The sequence below is a fragment of the Elephantulus edwardii genome, unplaced genomic scaffold (genome assembly GCF_000299155.1).
Source record: "Elephantulus edwardii isolate Elephantulus edwardi_28Jun2011 unplaced genomic scaffold, EleEdw1.0 scaffold00289, whole genome shotgun sequence".
Classification (NCBI taxonomy): domain Eukaryota; kingdom Metazoa; phylum Chordata; class Mammalia; order Macroscelidea; family Macroscelididae; genus Elephantulus; species Elephantulus edwardii.
The window spans coordinates 300,709-318,775 of record NW_006400039.1 but is presented as its reverse complement, the minus strand read 5'-3'; the positions used below and the strand labels follow the sequence as shown (position 1 = coordinate 318,775).

General features: G+C 57.0%; 1 protein-coding gene across 1 annotated transcript in view; it reads right to left on the bottom strand.

Annotated features, from left to right (window-relative positions):
- SARDH (sarcosine dehydrogenase) overlaps positions 1-18,067 on the bottom strand; it is a 52,805-nt gene that overhangs the window by 25,345 nt on the left and 9,393 nt on the right. The window contains exons 6-13 of the mRNA XM_006900556.1: positions 11,915-12,019; positions 10,718-10,847; positions 9,128-9,214; positions 8,896-8,986; positions 7,065-7,206; positions 5,502-5,585; positions 4,133-4,246; positions 511-649 (exon numbers count right to left, since the gene is read on the bottom strand). Coding sequence (XP_006900618.1) covers positions 511-649; positions 4,133-4,246; positions 5,502-5,585; positions 7,065-7,206; positions 8,896-8,986; positions 9,128-9,214; positions 10,718-10,847; positions 11,915-12,019 — 892 coding nt within the window. The remainder of the gene's footprint in view (positions 1-510; positions 650-4,132; positions 4,247-5,501; positions 5,586-7,064; positions 7,207-8,895; positions 8,987-9,127; positions 9,215-10,717; positions 10,848-11,914; positions 12,020-18,067) is intronic.

Here is an 18,067-nt window from a genome sequence, read left to right as displayed (position 1 = left end):
TGGATGGGTGGATGGATAGGTAAATGGATGGGTGGACGGATGGGTGGACGGATGGATGGACAGGTAGATAGATGGGTGGATGGATGGATGGGTGGATGGATGAATGGGCAGACAGATGAGGTGGGGGCCGATACTGAATCTGTTAGCTGTGTAGTGGGGGAAGATCTTTCATCTGTTCTTTTACGTAGAATACATTTCTGTGAGATATTGCTGTAAAACGAAGTATCCAAATTAAGACAAAGTAGAAAGACAGATTGGCCAACCATTTTCAAAATGACAGGTTTTCTGGAATCAACTAGATACGAGGAAGGAGACGAGCTGAAGGAAGGTGGAGTAGGGGAGGGAAAGGGTGAGATCCTCGGGTCTGGGACTTGGCAATGAGAAAGGCCAGGCCCTGAGCAGAGAGTGGACAGAGGGGCCCTGGATCAGACTGAGCAGGAGGGGCGACAGGGCCTCAGAACCCCGAGGGGACAGGGCTGCCTTGTCCCCTGAGAGGTGGGTACGCCATACCTGGGGGCCGGCTGACGTCAGCAGAGAAGAGCCAGTCTGCAGCTCTCCTGGCATCTGGACCCACCAAGTAGAACTTCCCAAAGTAGGACATGTCAAACACGGCAGCGGCCCCTCTGCAGGCCAGACACTCCTTCCTGATCTGCAGGTCCAGAAGGTGGGGGTGTCAGGCGGCTTTGGGTGTGCCCCCTATAGAGGAACATGGGGGCTTTGATCTTCCCAGAACACTGAAGCCGTGGCCCCCATCCCTGCCTGTTGAGGTGCCCTGTGGCCAAGCCACTCTGGTTTTGAGCACACCAGACATGTTCTTCTTAACACAAAGACCATCCTCTGGAACAGATCACAAAATAAGGCACGTCCACCGTCGTCCAGTTGATTATAGCTCTTATTCACCATCTGTCAGGGTCTCAAGGCAGCAGACCTTCCGGAACCAGGCTGCCTCAACTTCCCCCATGAAGTGGTAGCGAGTTTCAACTTCAGCTTTTTAATTTATAGCCCAATATGTAAGAGTTAAACACTATGATCACATGATCATTCTCGTTGACTGAACATCTGAAACTTAATTGAGGTGATTTCTAAAAGCCCCCAAAGTCTACCTTGCTGTCAAGACAGTTCTGACCCACAGGATCCTACAGGACAGAGCAGAATGGTCCCAGGGTCTCCTAGGTTGTAATATTTTTTAAAGCAAACTGCCATATCTTTCTTCCGTGGATCAGCTGGTGGATTCAAACTGCCAACCTTTTAGCTGGCAGCTTAATATTTTAGCACTGAGATAACAAAAGAAAACAAAATGCCAAATTCATTGCCTTGGAGTTGACTCTGGCTCACAGGGAACCTGTCGGTCAGGCAAGACTTTCCCATCAGCCCCCAAGGTTTTCGCTCTCAGAGCAGCTGGTAGGTTTGAACTCCCAACCTTGCAGTTAGCAGCCGGGCATTTCATCCATCAGAGCGCCTGACTGTGCCACTAGACCCCACTGCCACTGAGCCAATTCTGACTCACAGAGACTTTCCCCTGGGTTTCAAGGCTGCCCATCTTCCTCCCACACAGCCACTGGTGGATTTGAACTGCCAACCTTCCAGTTAGCAGCCCAGCACATAACACACTGCATCACCAGAATAGCAAAAAGACCAAAAGCCATATGACCGCCTCCGCAGAAGCAGAAAAATCGTTTGACAAATTTCAGCACTGATAACAGCCCCCCAAACCATGAATTGGGGGGCTTCCTCGATCTGAAGAAAGGAAGCTGCAGCCAAGTGCCCCCGTAACGCCACAGCTCACAGTGACAAAGCAAGTGCTTACCCACAAGACCAGTAACAAGACCACAGGGTCACACTGGGGCCCTGACTCGCATCACCCTGGAAGGTCAAGCTGTACAGACAACCGTGGTGTGCCGGGGTCTGCCTCCTCCCAACCCCACCTGCTCCTCGGTGGAGGAGTGTGAAGCCAGGTCACCAGCTGTGCTTCACGCCTCCTGGCCCCCATCTCTCGGAGCCTGGGGGGCGGCTGCACTCAGCCCTGGTGGGTGTGCTCACACACGGACACCCTGCAGGCGGGTGTCAGCCCCAGGGCAGCCCAGGCTACTCCTCGCTGCCCCCCACCCCCGAAGCATCACTGCCCAGCTGCTCCAGCCGTTGGCCAGGAGCCGCCGCCACTGTGGAGGTGCGGACCAGAGGGAAAGCCGGCGTGCCCGCGAGGCTGTGAGCTGGGCTGGGGCCGGTGCCAGCGCAGGCAACAAGACGGGCGTGGCAGAGGCTGCGTGCAGCCACGAAGCCAGCCTGGCATCTTCAAGGCTCCCACGTCCTGGAGGCTGGACGGGCGTCGAGGTGCCAGACGGGCCGCTCACCCAGCCTGGGAGGCTGCCTGAGGGAAAAGCGGGGGACAGGAGGCCCCCCTCTGGTGAAAGCAGCTCGTGTGTGGTGCTCACGGTGAACAAGCTCGGCTGCTGAACGTTGGAGGTTCTAGTCCACCCTGAGGTGTCTCCACAGAAAGGCCTGACCTGGAACTTTCCCTGACACTGTGACCCTCAGCCGCTGCTTTGAATCAAAACTCACCCTCCTGGCAAACTTTCAGCCAAACAATAAGCAGGCCTGTAAAGTGGCCAATAACATCTCTCCTTAGAATCACCAATCACATAAAGAGAAAGAGCAGCACTTGCTTAAAGCTGAAGTCCTGAAGGCAGAAAGGGGCAGGAGAGAGGATTCATGGAGATGAGAATCACAGGTAGGAAACGGGACGAGTGTGTTGCACTGTGGGCATTGTAGTCGATGTTATAAGGCAAATAAATGTATGTGACTGGTGGAATGGAAAACCAGTTTGTAGATGTTTACTCAAATCACAGTTTAAAACATAAAAAACATCTCATAGAAGAAAAGGACGACTGGCTAGTAAATCAGCCAGGGGTGGCCCCCAGGGACAGTTCTACTCTGACACGCATAGCGTTGGCTCGAGTGACACTGACTCAGGGTGGCCTGGCCATGGCCCCCAGTGAAATCCCTGTGCTCACACAGTCCCCTGGGGCAGCCACAGGACCAGCAGGGTCCCCGCCTGTTGTTTGCTGGTCGCTGTGACCCAGGGCAAACTCACTTGTCACTTGTAGCCAACAGCCTTTCAGGGACTGTCAAATGACCCATGGGGTCCGGCGCACAAAGAAGGGGGCCCCTTGCAAGATGGCAGCAGCAAAGCTCAGAAGCTGGCCTTGTCATCCTCCCCAACAGGTGTGGCCAGAAGACCCGGGGGCCTCAGATCTCCAGGGACCCCCAGGCCTGGCTCCACCTCCCGCCAGGTCCCTTCTCTGCCGTGTAGAAGCAGACAGGGAACCAGATGACCTGTCTGTGTGGGGGCCACTCTGCATAGTGGGCTGGAGGCTGGAAAGGCTGCCTGTAAGAGCAGTCCTGGGAGGGGGCCTTAAACCACACCCCCATCCCTGGAGGTCCAATGAGCTCCCACTGCACAGGGTCTGGCCGTTGAGCCACCCCCCCTTCCTGTGGAGCGAGTCTGGACTGCAGAGACCAGTGCTGGCTCTTGGGGCTTGTCCCCTACCCAGCTGTCTGTCTGTCTGGGAGATGTCTGGGGCTGTCTAGGGCCATCTGGGGCTGCCGGATGCAGTCTGGGACCGTCTGAGTGTTGTCTGGGACTGTTTTGGGCCAAGCATAGAACCAGCAGCCTAATGCACCAGGCTTGACCTTTGGTAGAGAGGACCATGAGGTGACCCAGGGGCCCACAAGGAGATGGTCCCAGACCGTGTTCTTCCCTAAATGATGGGTATGATCCACACGTGAGACCAGAGGCTGAGGTTGTGGGGACCCCTACACCTCAAGGGGCACACAGCCCAGGGCATCAGGCAGCATTTAGAGCACAGAATGATGGGTCAGAGGAGGGAAGGCCAGGCCTCGGTCACAGCCTCAGCCTGTCCCGCAGCCTCAGGAAGCATGTCCCCTCAGGCTCTGTTTATGAACAGACAGAAGGAGAGAAAGAAATCCCATAATCCCTCTTCAAAACTGAGGCAGCCAAAGTAGCATGAGTGTGGAGCCTAAACAGACCCTGCAGGGTCCTGCAGACCCAGGGAGGGCAGCCCCCACCTCAAGGCAACCCCTGAGCCCTGGAGGGAGAGCTCCATCCACTTACGATGTCGTGGTGCGGTGGGAAGTCGAAGGTGTACTCATCCCCCAGCAGCTGGTTATAGGTGTAGTCCTTGTGCACCTGGTGCCCGTAGGCCCCATAATAGTCGTAATCGAGGACCTGGAGGCAGAGGACGTGACCACCACCTGTCAGCCACCCTCCTGTCCTGCCATCGTCCCACTCTTTCTTCCTTCCATCTTCCATCCCATCTTTCTGTCCTTCCACCCACCTATCCACTTATCCATTCATCCCCCTTTCCATTCACACTCTCTCCTTCCCATATATCCTTCCTTCCTCTTTTCCCCCATTTAGCCTTCCTCTCACTCCCCCCTCCTTCATCCATCCATCCATCCATCCATCATCCATCCATCCATCATCTGTCCTTCCTCTTCCCTCTCATTCATCCATGCCCTTCTCTCGGTAGTTATATAGGATTTGCCGACACCAGATACTCTCAACACATGAGGCTCTGCTTCCGGGATGGGACCAGTGTCTCCATGGCCAGCCCACCGAGATGGTTCCCATCAACCTCTGGGCATAACTCTGTTGCTAATCTTATCCACCGAGGCCCTAGAACTCAGGGGACCATGGTTGCTATGGTGATGGGAGCGGGGCTGAACTGGGAGGGGACTGGAGAAGCAGCGCATCTGGAAGGCTGGAAAGTGCACAGAATTGGATCTAGTCTTAACCCTGAATGATTCTCTGAGTGGCTGACAGCCCTGCTTCCCTGGTGAACCTCTGATCCTGGCTCTGCCAGCTTCAGGCCCTGGTGGGTCTCTGAGTGTGGCCTCACTGACCCCAGCCTTGGGGGGGCGTGTCTCTGAGCATGGCCTCACTGGCTCTAGGAGCTGAGTAAGCTCTGAGCGTGGCCTAGCTGACCCCAGCCTTGGGGGGGTATCTCTGAGCTCAGCCTTGGGGGTGTCTCTGAGCGTGGCCTCATTCGTCTCCAGCCTTGGGTGAGGGCCTCTGAGCGTGGCTCTGATGACCCCAGCTCTGGGCCTCACAGGTGCCTGGTGTATCCGTCCCCGAGGCTCTGCTCCTGCGGCAGCCGGGGGGGTCGGCTGGGAAATCTTGGAAACAGAACACCCCGAGGAATAATCGTGCTCAGTTCCATACTCAGACGAGCAGAAACTCACAGCTGCAGCTGCCAGAAACATAGGAGGGAAATGATGCTAGTGTCTTGCCCACACTGGGGCGTCTTGTGCGAGTCTCAGGTTCCTGGAGCCCCGGCCTGGGCTGTGGAGGCCTCCCTGCAGGAGGCCAGTCTCCAGGGAACGTGACACACACTCATGCCCCCTCCTGCCCTAACGTCTAGCCCCCACCCCAGGCCCTCTCGGAGTCTGGGCAGCTGCCATGGCCATGCAGCTCAACTCACCGGCGCCACCCCGCGGGGGCTGAACCATCCTGGCCGCTCCCAGCCGTGCCGCTCCTGAAACACGCAGCCTTGCCCCAGCAGCTCCTGGTGAGAGGGGCACAGGTGGTCCTTTGCTCTGGCCAGCGGCCACCCCTGCGGGGCCGTGAGCAACTTCACCGGCACCGTGACTGGTTCTGTCACCCCAACCCAAGTGGCGGTGGGCCTGGTCCTCACACTCAGACCTGGTCTCGGCTGCTAACATTTCACCACGTCCCTCAGATGAGGGACAGTCCCTCCAGACAACCTCAATGTGGCCGGGGCGTTAATGATGGGTGCTGCCCAATGGCCAGAACTCTGCGAGGGTAGTGACTCCATTTATCCCCTCTGAGAGTGGGCGTGATCAAGGCCATGGCCTTCCTGTCCCTGGTGAGAGATGCAGGGACAAGACCTATGGATAGAGACCTCCAAGGGGGTCATTCGTCTCCAGAGCCACTAGTGGGGACAGTTCCCTATTCAACACAAAACCACACATCATTTGATGGCTGAGGAGCGTGGTGACACTGGAGCCCCACCTGGGAGGTGCCCCGTTCAGCCTGGTGGACACAGGTAAACCTGTGACACAGGTGAGCCTCCTGGAGTCCCTTCCCTGTACCTGTGTGGGGAACACTGAGCTGTGCCTCAAGGTTGGCTAGGGGTGCTAGAAGGCTTCACGAGGACCTGAGACCACAGCTGGCGCTCCAGGCTAGGCCAGCAGCGAGAGGCAGAAGGATTTAGGCGGCCCAGGACTGACAGCTTCAGCCTCCTCTCAGGAGATCTGGTGGGAGTTCCCTCACCGGGACAGGCCCTGGAGCCCCAGACGAGGGTGGCCCCTCTCCAGCTCGAAAGCCTGTGGCCTCTCCTTGTTCCCCCGAGCTCCTCCTAGGAGTCGGGCTCTGTGCTCAAAGCCAGGGACCTGGAGCAAGTGGGGCACAGGCCTGAGATATCAGAAGGCAAAGGTGACAGGGTGAAATGGAGGCATGGGCTACATACAGGTGGTCATCAGGGAAGGATCACCTGGGTCACCAGGGCCTGGGCTGCTCTGCAAGGACAGTCCCCAGAGAAGGACATTCGACAGTGGGTTTCAATGTCTGAGTAGGAGTTCACCAGGTGAGAAAGTTCCTGGACAGAAGCCCAAGTCTCCCAGTACACAGCTGGCTGGCTGCTCCCTCCGAGGTCTGCAGCTGCCCGCGACTGGCCTGTGCCTGCCTCAGATCTGCTCACAGCCCTTCTCCCAGGACACATTTTCCTGGAGTTTTCTGTCTCCTCCACCGGGACATCGGCTCCGTGGTGGGAGCTGTTCCCACTTTATCCAGCAGCAGGTCCCAGCCCCAAGCTCAGTGCCTGGCTGATCAGGGAGCTCAGTGAGTATCTGGGGACAGACAGGACGTCATCATGGCAGGGGTGACTGCCCTGAGGTCTTCCTGATCCCCAAGGAGGCCTCTAAGTCACCTTCCTGCCCTGCAGCGGAGGGGTGACTGCCCAGCTGTCCTCTTGCACCCCTTCCTGCGCTGGGAGCCTCCCCGTGCATGACAGAGCCTGGCGTACCTCATGCAGGGGGTCTCTGCGCATGTTGCGTCCAGCCAGTGGCTCATCGTGAGGGAAGACCACCGAGTAGTTCTTGGCGTAGGACTCATGGCTGCGCTCCCGGACCCAGCGGTGGTGGTCGGTTAGCGAGTGATGGAAGCGTCTGCATGGGCAGAGTGGGCAGGTCAGAGCCTTGGACAGCGTCAGAAGGGCATGATGCACCTCTCCAGAAACGGGCCCCACTGGAACTGGACCCTTCTGCAGCAGATTCAACACGGGGATGGCTCCCGGCTCCTCAGGAACTCAGGCCACCTGGGGAGAACCCTGGGCACTCGGGCAGTGGGCTGGGGGGACAGGCTCTCTCCTTCACGCCCAGGTCCTGCTGGGCACCTGCCCACCCAGCCCCCAGTGGACCCTGCGAGGGGACCAGCATTGACCCCAGAGCTTGAGGTAAATAGATCTGCTGGTCACCCTCCTTCTCAATAGCAGGGAGCCTCCCCCAGCTGAGTGGGGCAGGGCCAGGGGCCAAGGCTGGGCTAGGGGGCCTGTGGGGGGCTGTGACTGCTCCCTGCCACCCCCTCTACTCCCAGGGTCTCTGTTGTGTTTGCTGACTCCCCAAACCCAAGGTCCCTGCAGCCCTGTCACATCTGGAACATTGCTCCCCTGGAAAGTCCATGGTGTCAGGGCTGCCTGCCCCCAGTGTGGAGGGTAGGGCGGGTGTCAGGGTCTCCTGGCCTCTCTCTGTGGGTGTCTCAGTGAACCTCCCCTTCCCAGAGCTCAGCAGGCCAGGAGGGTGAGTCCAGAAATGAGCAGACAAGCAGAAGGCCCCTGCTATGCCCCCTTGAGCCCCAGGAGGCACACTTGAGCCCCCAGCAAAGAGAAGTGAGGCGTCGCCCTCTGCTGAGGCGCCAGGTCACTGCTGCGTTAGCAGAGGGCAGTGGCCAGCAGGCTGGCCCTGACATCAGCACCATGCTCACTTGAGCTCCCTGAGGTGCGGTGAGGAGTCCAGGAAACTCGCCCCTCAGCCCTGTGCACTGGACGGTGGTAGCTGCCTGCTCCCCTGTGGTCCTGTTTGTACCATCCACCCCAGAAGCTTGCCCAACCTTGGAGGGAACTAATGGTTCTGCCCCCGCCTACCCCAGGCCTCACCATCCCCTCCTGCATAGCTGGAGGCCCAGGGATCCTGGAGACTGTGAAGGGCTGGGACGTGCCCAGCCTAGGTGCCCACCACCCACTGGGGGATGGACTTCCTCCCCATGGGGCCAGCTCTGCCTCTTCAGAAAGCAAAGCCACTGCCACCCCGTCAGGACTCTGAGGACTTGGCGGGAGGAGACTGACGGTGCCGGTGATCCTCCCATCAGAGGGGCAACGGGTGGATCTGAACCACCAACTCCTCAGTCAGTAGCTCGACAGATAATGGTGCCACCAGGGTTACTTCAAGGAGCAAACTTCCTAAGAACAGCCCTTCCCAGAGACCCCCAACACACACTGCCTGGCTCCCTGCCTGTCCCCTTCTTGCCTTTCCTGGCCCCTCGCCTGTCCTGACCCCTCAACTGTCCCAGCCCTCTACCTGTCCCCCACTTGCCTATCTGGGGCCCCCATCTGTCCTCTCACTTGCATGTCTGGGTTCTCTGCCTGTTCCCCTACTTGCCTGTTCTGGCCCCCCACCTGTCCCCCCACTTGCTGTCTCGGCCCCCTGCCTGTCCCCCCACTTGCCTGTCCTGGCTCCCCATCTGTCCTGGCTCCCTGTCTGTCCTGGCCTCCCGTCTGTTCCAGCGCCCTCGCCTGTCCCCCCACTTCCCTGTCTTGGACCCCTCTGTCCCGGCGCCCCCGTCACAGGTGCAGTGCCCACCTGATGTCGTAGCTGTACATGTCTTTCTCCGGGCGCCCATGGACAATCCAGTGGGCCAGCTCCTGACCACAGCCACCACCCAGCATCATTCCTGGTGGAAACACAGCCCATTTCCAAAGCTCCCACCCCATCCTGAGCCCCCACACCACGTCCCCAGCAGCACCCTCCCCCAGACCTCATACCCATCTCCTGGGGCCCCTCCTCTCTTCACCTCTCTCTGGCCATCACGCACCTGCACTGTTGAAGCCACAGCCCAGGAAGAACCCTCGGAGCTCTGGCGCCTCCCCCATTAAAGGCTTGTGGTCCGGCGTGAAGGATTCTGGAAGGGATGAAGGCCTGCGGTTCTGATCTGTCTGCGCCTGCCTGGGATGGGGTCTCCTGAGAGGTGACCACAATGAAGGGCCTGCAGGTGCCTCCTTCTCCCAGATCTGCCTCCTCCCCCAGAAGCCACCTTGATTGCTCCTGCCCACGGTCACCTGTGTTCAGTCAGGCCCTCGCCAAGGGTCCAGACTTGTCCCAGGCCTGTTTCTAGCCCCTTCTAGCCACACAAAGCCGAGCCTCGTATTTATTATGGCGAATTAGTTGTCACTTTTCTTCCCTGGACTAAGAGTACCACAAGGACAGGCCTTGGGCTTTGCACCAGTGCTCTCAGGACCGGCCCAGCCAGGGGGACATGCGGGGCCGAGGCAGGGGTCTCATCAGCCATCGTGTAGCGCTGGCCATGCAGGGCTGGCAGGCTGCATGGGAGACTTGAGCCAGTGAGAGACTGAGTCACTATGGGGTCACCAGGTCAACAACAAGAGGGGCCATGGCAGCGTGCAGGAAGCAGGACCTCCTCCAGGCCAGGGGAGGACCCTCACAGGGAACAAGGCAGGAGGGGACCTGTGGGATGCAGGTCCCCTCAAACACTGCTGGGTGGGGGGTGTCTGAGTGGTGCTGGGTGGAGAGCCGGGCTGGTCTAACCTCGGCCTTAACCACAAGTCTGGCAGGGGATCTGGGGTTCTGGGCAGTGGCGGGGGTGTAGTGGAGTTCCTCGCCTATGCACGTGGCACACACCCCTTTCCTGGAGGCCGAGGGACAGGACTAGAGACAGCTTCCACGTCAAGAGAGACGCTGAACCTCATCACAGCTGGGACATCAGAAACAAAGGCCCGATGCGCCTCCCCAAACAAGCCCCCGCCGCCCGAGCCTCCCATCTAATGAAGACAGAGCACCCAGCTGTCTACACCCGGGAGCCACTTCAGGCCAGGAGTGTCTCGGTGCCAGGTCACTCCGCCAGGCGAGGTGGGGGACACAGGGAGTCGGCCACCACCGGCTGCGTGCTTGTCCCTAGCTGACTCTCTTAAATGGGTCACAGCAGTCAAGGTCATGTGGGGATGCCAGGGGGCTGGGGCAGCTCCCACACCCTCCCAACTCAGCCTCCTGGGCTCAGGACCCTGCTCCCCAGCCCTGCCCCCACTGCCCAGGGGTCCCTGAGGTCATGCACTCTCCCAGACCACTCTGCTCACAACCCTCACCACGTCTTGCTGGGCCCCCTGCACCCCCACGGTGGCCTCTCCTTCCTTCAATGACATGAGGGTCAAGCAGAGAGGGACATGACTCATGTAGCCCAGAGCCCATACGTACAGCCACCTTCCTGGGTAGGGGTGCAGGCACCCGCGGGCCAGGGGAGGAAGGGGACCACAAGTCCCACACTTGTCCCTACCGCCCCACACTCCTCCCTGCATATGAGCCCACACACCTCATCTGGGTGTTGGGCTCTGTGCTGCCCTCCCCCACCAGCCTGCCTGCACCGCTGGCCATGCCCAGGCCCCACACTCACCTGGGCCACAGACTGTGGACTTGACCCCCGTCTTCTCCAGCACAGGGACCCGGTTGATGGCACCTTGGATGTGCTGGGTGAATACATCCCAGTCCAGGTCAAAAAGGCCAAAGGCAAACCTGTCTGACACCTGTGTGGACAGGGCAGGGACTGCATCCAGTGATCATAGGGAAGGGACAGTGCCCAGGGACAATAGCCCAGACCCTTGCTCCTGGCCTCACCTGTGAGCAGAGAGTCAGGCTAGGGCTGAGAGATGTCGGTCCCCTCGGTCTGTCTGCTCCACTGTCACATGTCACAGCCTGCCTTCCTCCCCTCCTTCCACACACCCCCATGGCCTTCTGCTCTCAGATCTCCCCGACTCCCACCCCCCTGTGGTGGAATTCTCCCCAAGACCTCACTGAGCCCACCAGGCCCACCCCTCCCTTGTCTGGCCACACTGACCTCTGTCAGTTCTGGGGTCACACTGGTGCTGACCTCTGGGCCTCTCCCCTTTGCCCTCCTCTCCTGGGTAGCTTGTACCCAGACCATCCATAACTGGCTCGTGCTCTCTGTACAAGTCTTGTTCAAATACCACCTCTACCAGGAAGCCCACCCTGACTGCCAGTTCAGAGGCCAGCCTCTCCTGCTGGCTTTCTTCAGGGCCCAGTCATGATCCGAAAGCACATTGAGTGTTTACTTGCTTCTTGACTGTCTCCGAGAGGCACGCATCCTGGGCAGGGATTTTTCTGTAAATTCCACTGCCCTAGCAACTGGTGTCCTCTCCAGACCATAAGGCTCAGTCGCTGAGTCTGGGGCTGAATTCATGGGGGACTAGGTAGTCACAGGGTGCATGAGGAGGGGCTGCGTTCAAACAGAGCAGAGCTCTGGGCCTGGGGGAGAGGCTGCTGAGGGAGGCAGTGCTGTCCACTGAGGGGGCTAAAGATTCCCCATCTTGCAAGGTGTTTCCTCCTCTCACTGAGGATACCTGAAGGTCAGCCCTTCACCAGCCTCAATTCTGGCTCTGTTTTCCTTAGGGCGCAGAGAGAAATGGGGTTCAGCATTTGTGAAGCCCAAGAAGCTGCCCTGGCCAGTCCTCCAGTGGGCAGGTAATGGCATTCAAGTGGTCAGGGAGTCAGAAAGGTCTTTATCTCTCCTGAGGCCAGCCCCAACCCCCCCAGACACTCTCAGGGGGAACCCCTAGACCCCTTGGTGGCTCACCTCCTCCCAGAAGATGGGGTTGGCCTCATAGCCGCCCACAGACAGGGCATCCCCCTGCAGACGGAGATACACAGACGCATCATGGTCTCGGACGTTGGGCATGTTCTGAAGGGAAGAGAAATGGGGCCTCCGGTCAGTAGCATGGCCATGCACCTGGGGCCTTGGGGTCCCCTGGGCCAGCACCTCTAGCAGGGGACAGAGCGGACAGTGGGTCCCTCATGCCTCCTCTTGTGATGGGCCCTGGAGGCCAGTATGCACCAATAGTGCCTTGTCACGTGCAGCAAGGTCTGTACCCCACTCCAGTCTTGTATGATTACAGTCCAGGACTGAGAAGGAAGGGGAGGGGAGACGGGAGGGGAGGGGGAGGAGCACCTCACAAAAGTCTGAGGATCAGGGAGACAAGGCCCACTGAAGGTTCCAGTGCACAAGGAGAGACCTCTGTGAGGCGGGAGGCTGGGTGACAGTGGGCCTGCCCCCTTGTGTGGCCTCTGGCCCGCTGCAGGCTGGTGGGTGGGCATAAGCACGGAGCCCTGGCTAAAGGTCCCCCCAGCACTGGGCCTGGGACCCCACTTCACACAGAGAAAGCTGCTGTCTGACCCTCCGAGCAGATGGGCAGGTCGGGCTCAGAGGCCCCAGATCTGACCTCAAGCACTGCGCTCTGGATCGTGGGGCCTGGGCAGCTGGAGACTTCAGGGCGAGGCCCTTTCCAGCCCCTCTTCCGTTGCCTCTCGGCAGGAGACACAGCCCGGCTCTGAGGAGACTCCGGACTTGAAACTGTGGCTTCTCACTCAGGCAAAGACCACAACTCAACCCCTGCAAGAAGCCCCCCAGGCAACCCTCCGCAGCTGCCAAGCCTCCAGAAACACCCTCTCAACAAGACCCGAGCCAGGACTTCCTGACGACCCACCAAGAAGGTGCTACAAGAGTCTGATCAGGAGAGAGGCTCAGGAGGATGTGACACCCGGAATGAAAGCCAACTGGGGGCCAGGAAGAGGTGTGGAAAAGAGAGAAAAACCAGGATGTCCACCCTGAAGGGGCCACAGCCACGGGGCGAGGGTTCAAACAAGAGCAGGTGGGGACCGACCCGTCACTGAGCGGATTGTCACGCCTCGCTCACGGCTCTCCAGCGGAGATTGACACACAGCTGGTCGTCAGGGCTGTCGGACATGCAGGAGGAGACGGCCCCCTCGCTCTGGTGGAGCTGCAGGTGGGTTCGGACGCTGGAGACCTGGACCCTTTAGGTTAGTGCACATTTCCCTACGACTGTACCGCCAGCACTCCTCTCATTGTCTGTCTGTCTGTCTCTCTCTGTCTCTCTCTCTCTCTCTCTCACACACACACACACCTCACCCGCACTGCCCTTTTAAAAACTCAAGTGTTTGCTGGAGTGGCCTGGTGCAGATTTTCAGTGTTCTGGACATGGTGTAAAAAGTATGTAGTGACACCATCGCAATCCAGATACCAAACTCATTTTTCAAGGAGATGGAAAGGGAAATTGTCAAGTTTATGTGGAAAGGAAAGAGATCCCAAATAAGCAAAACACTTCTGAGAAACAAAAATGAAGGGGGAGGCATAGCACTCCCTGACCTTAAAACCTACTACACAGCGGTAGTAACCAAAACAGCATGGTCCTGGTACAGTGCCAGGCACACAGACCAGTGGAACAGAAATCAAACCTCTCAAATGGGGAAGTGCCAACCTCTTCAACAAATGGTGCTGGCAAAACTGAACTGCTATCTGCAGAAAGCTAAAACAGGAGCCACATCTCACACCATACACAAAAATCAACTCAAGTGGATCAGAGACCTGGAAATGAAGCCCCAAACCATAAAGTTCTTAAGAGACAATCTGGGACCAAACTTAGATGGCCTAGCCTATGGTATAAAGAGACTGCCAAATACAGCCAGAAATGTACAGTCTGAACAAGGATAAAATTGATGAGTAGCACCTTTTAAAGATTAAATCCCTGTGTGCATCAAAACTTTTTCCAACAGGGTGAAAAGAAAACCTACCGACTGGGAACAAGCATTTGGCAATACCATCTCAGATAAGAGTCTCACAACAAAAGTTTACAGACTGACTACTCCTGGGCTTCCACAATAAAAAGACTGATAACCCAGTTTCAAAATGGGCAAACGACATGGAAAGAATTTTCACAGAGGAAGATATTTGAATGGTTAACAGACACTTAAAGAAATGCTCAAAATCACTGGCAATAAGAGAGATGCAAATCAAAACCATAATGAGATATCATCTCTCTCTAGTATCAGTGGCAAAGTTTAACAAGACAGCAAGTAATAAATGTTGGAGAGGATGTGATGAGATAGGAACTCTTATACATTGTTGGTGGGATTGTAAAATGGTACAACCACTCTGGAAGGCAGTTTGACATTTCCTCAAAAAGCTGAACATAGAAAACTCCACATGACCCAGCTATTCCACTGCTTGGAATATACTCCAAGAAAATGAGAACTAAGACTCAAATGAAGACTTGTACACCTATGTTCATAGTAGCGTTATTCGCTATCACAAGAACACAGAAACAATCCAGATGTCCAAACACAATCAAATGAATTGAGAAATTATGGTACATTCACACAATGGAATACTATGCAGCACGCAGGAGCAATGATTTTGTAAATTACTACCTGACTTGGGAGGGACTGGAGAGCATTATGCTGAGTGAACTAAGCCAGTCCCATAAGGACAAATACTGTCTAAACCCATTATTATAGAATGCGTATGAGTAGCCAAGGGAGGGAGGGTGGGAGCAGAGGGGTGAGGATGGGTGGGGGGTTAATCATAGGGTCTCAGAACTTGATTGGAGGGAGTGAAGGAAGTGAGAAAGATCCAGTGTGAAAAACAACGTATTCGAACATGGTAAATAAATCAGTATCATTTTTCTTTTTAAAATATATGTAGTGATCTCTCATTACCCAATAATCTCATCAGTTCTAAGAGGATTAAGGATGAGATGCAACATCCTTCATCCGTGTCAGCCCTGATAGGACATCAGGGAAGATTCCCAGGGTTGTGACCTGTGATCCTTTTTATTTTACAAAAGATAAAATGGGAGAAAAGTGAGCAGAGAAGGGACTTCACTACGACTAAGAAAGAAAAGCCAGGATGGGGCTTGCTTTGGACTCAGGGTCCCTGTGGGGTGGACCTCCGAGACCCAGAACCCTCATCAAAGACACCTGGAGCTGTCCAAGGAACCCCGGGATCCCAGGTGCTGGAAGGAGGCAAGGACCTGCCTCTGGTCAGCAAAGACAGAAGCGCCCCCAGAGCTGAGACCCTGGACTTGGAGCCTTCTGAACTGTGAGAGAATAAATTACTGCTTGTTAAAGCCACTTTCTTGTGTCATCTCTGTCACAGCAGCACAGAGAACCAAGACACACCTGCCCATGTGTCTCTGCCACAGCAGCAGTGGAGAACCAAGACACACCCACCTGTGGTGTCCCTGTCACAGCAGCACAGAGAACTAAGACACACCTGCCCATGTGTCCCTGTCACAGCAACACAGAGAACCGAGACACACCCACCCATGGTCCCTGTCACAGCAGCACAGAGAACTGAAACACACCCACCTGTGGTGTCCCCGTCACAGCAATACAGAGAACCAAAACACACCCACCTGTGGTGTCCCTGTCACAGCAGCAGTGGAGAACCGAGACACACCCACCCATGGTGTCCCTGTCACAGCAATACAGAGAACCAAAACACACCCACCTGTGGTGTCCCTGTCACAGCCGCAGTGGAGAACCGAGACCCACCTGTGGTGTCCCTGTCACAGCAGCACAGAGAACTGTGACACACCCACTGTGTCTATCACTGACAAATGGTCCCAGACTCTAGAGTCTAGACTATGAGGCTGTGGGGTCCAGGTTTGGGACAGCCAGGGATCAGATAGTGGGCAGGGTGTCTGCCAGCACACGGCTACCAGTGTCCAGCCAGGCAGGTGGGGTGGGCAGGAGGGTAGGTGCTTTAGGGGGATCCTAGACAACAGCAGCCTCTCAGGCCATGTCCCCCAGCCCCCTTGGACCTGCCTGTCTGACCTGCTAAGCAGGTGGACAGGGCAGGCTCAGAGGACGACTTTGGTTGAGACTGGCTGCCCAGATGTGGTCTCAGGAAGTCTCTGGTGATGACTTGGAATGTGTCCTACAAATTTATGAGGACATCCTAACTACCTGTACCTGTAACAGTGACCTTGGAAGCAAGCTCTTTGAGGATGTCACCCATCAGTGAGGACCACTCTGGAACAGTTGGTGACATCATCAAATTAGTCCCCACCCACAGTGATCCAATGTGAGTCATTCATACAACAGAACAAAACAGCCTCCCGCTCCCCCCGCCAGTCCTGGGCCGTCCTGAGACCCTGCAAAGCTGTGTCAGGCCGTCCTGAGCCCCCGCAGCACTGCGTCAGGCCATCCTCTCAAGTTTCCCTCTTTGTCACTGACCCTCTACATTATGAAGCCGGTCCTTCTCCATGGACAGCCCCTCCTAAAACACACCCAAAGTACGTGAGATCGAGCCTGCCAGCCCCTCTCGCGGTCCATGCCCAGCATCTAAGGAGCACTCTAGCTGCACTCCCTCCAGGACAGGAAGGCCTGACCTCACCGGAATGGTGTCCTTACAGGAGACAGGCCCAGAGAAGGGGGCCATGTGGCCACCATGGAGTCATACTGGGGCCCCCAGAGCCGGGTGAGACGAGGAAGGACCCTCCTCAGAGCTTCCCCTCCTGAGATGCACAGGGCGTCTCCACCGCCCAGTCCCCTGAGCCACAGACACACCTCTCTCCTCACAAGCCACTCAGTGCTTGGCTGTGGCACGCCACTGGTCCCACAGAGCCAGGGTCTCCCCAACCCTGTGTCCTCTGCAGGATGGGGAAGTAAGTTTTGGAGGTCTGTGACCAGAGGATGTCTCCTGCACCCCAGAACAAGCACAAACCTGGCCACACATGGGTCCTCCACCAAGTGTAAATGAGGGGGGCCCCCAGCATGGACGTCAGGATTCACAGGTCCAGCTCTTTCCTCTTTCTCCTAGTTGTGCTTCTTGGTGGAATGGGGGGACAGAGCCGGGCTCTGCAGTGCAGTGGCTCTGACTGTCCACTGCAGTCCGAGGGCGACCCCTGGTGGCCACTGTGTCCACAGCAAAGGACAGCCCAGCACACTCAGGCAGAGACAGAAGGGACGCAGACCCTGGCTCCCACCTGCTCCACTTGCCCACCACTGCTGTCCACGTACCAACCTGACATCTCCCCAGTGAGTGGAGGAAGCCAGGTGCATCCAGGTGGGCCCAGGCATCCCCTCTCCGCAGATCCTGGCACCAGACGAGGGCAGCTTGCTTCCTCTACCACACCCCCGGCTCCCTCCAGAGCTTCATCCAGCCAGCCCCATCCCTGCTGCTCTCACCATCTGAGACCCCCAGCCTGTCAGGGTTCGATTCTTTCTGTAGTCACCACCCTCCACCCCCATCCCAGGTACAAGAAGGCAAGATCAGGGCCTTGTCCTCTGTAACAGGAACAGATGGCTAGATAAAGGGGTGGGAGATGGATATAGAAGTGGACATGGGTGGGTGAGTGGGTAGGTGTATGGTTATAGAGGTGGACATGGGTGGGTGGATGGGTGGATACAGAGGTGGACAATGGGTGGACACCTGGAAGGAGGGAGGGATGTGCAGGAGGAGAAATGGAGGCACAGGTGAGAGACGGGATGGACACAGGGATCAACAGAAGGGTGAATGAACAGAAGGACAGTAGGATGGACAAAGAAAAGAAAATTAATGAAGGACCTGAGGGAAGGGCGGAGGGAGGGAGGGAGGAATATGGGATGAAGGAGGGAGGGAGAGAGAAGTGTATTAGGAAGCTGTAATGATGGGTGGAAGAAGCGATGCAGAGAGAATCAGATGATGGAGTGAGGAGCAGAGGGAGGCAGTGAGGGGCGCAGGGAGGGGTGAGGGAGAAACGGGGGTGGGTCTGGTGAAGAGAAACAAGGGAGGGAGGAAAGGAGAGGTCAACAGCTGGCCCAGGGGGTCAGTGAGAGAGGGAATGAGTGGATGGATGGAGGGAGGGGTGGGTGGATGGATGGATGGACAGATGGATGGATGGATGGATGGATGGATGGAGGAAGGGATGGATGGATGGGTGGATGGGGG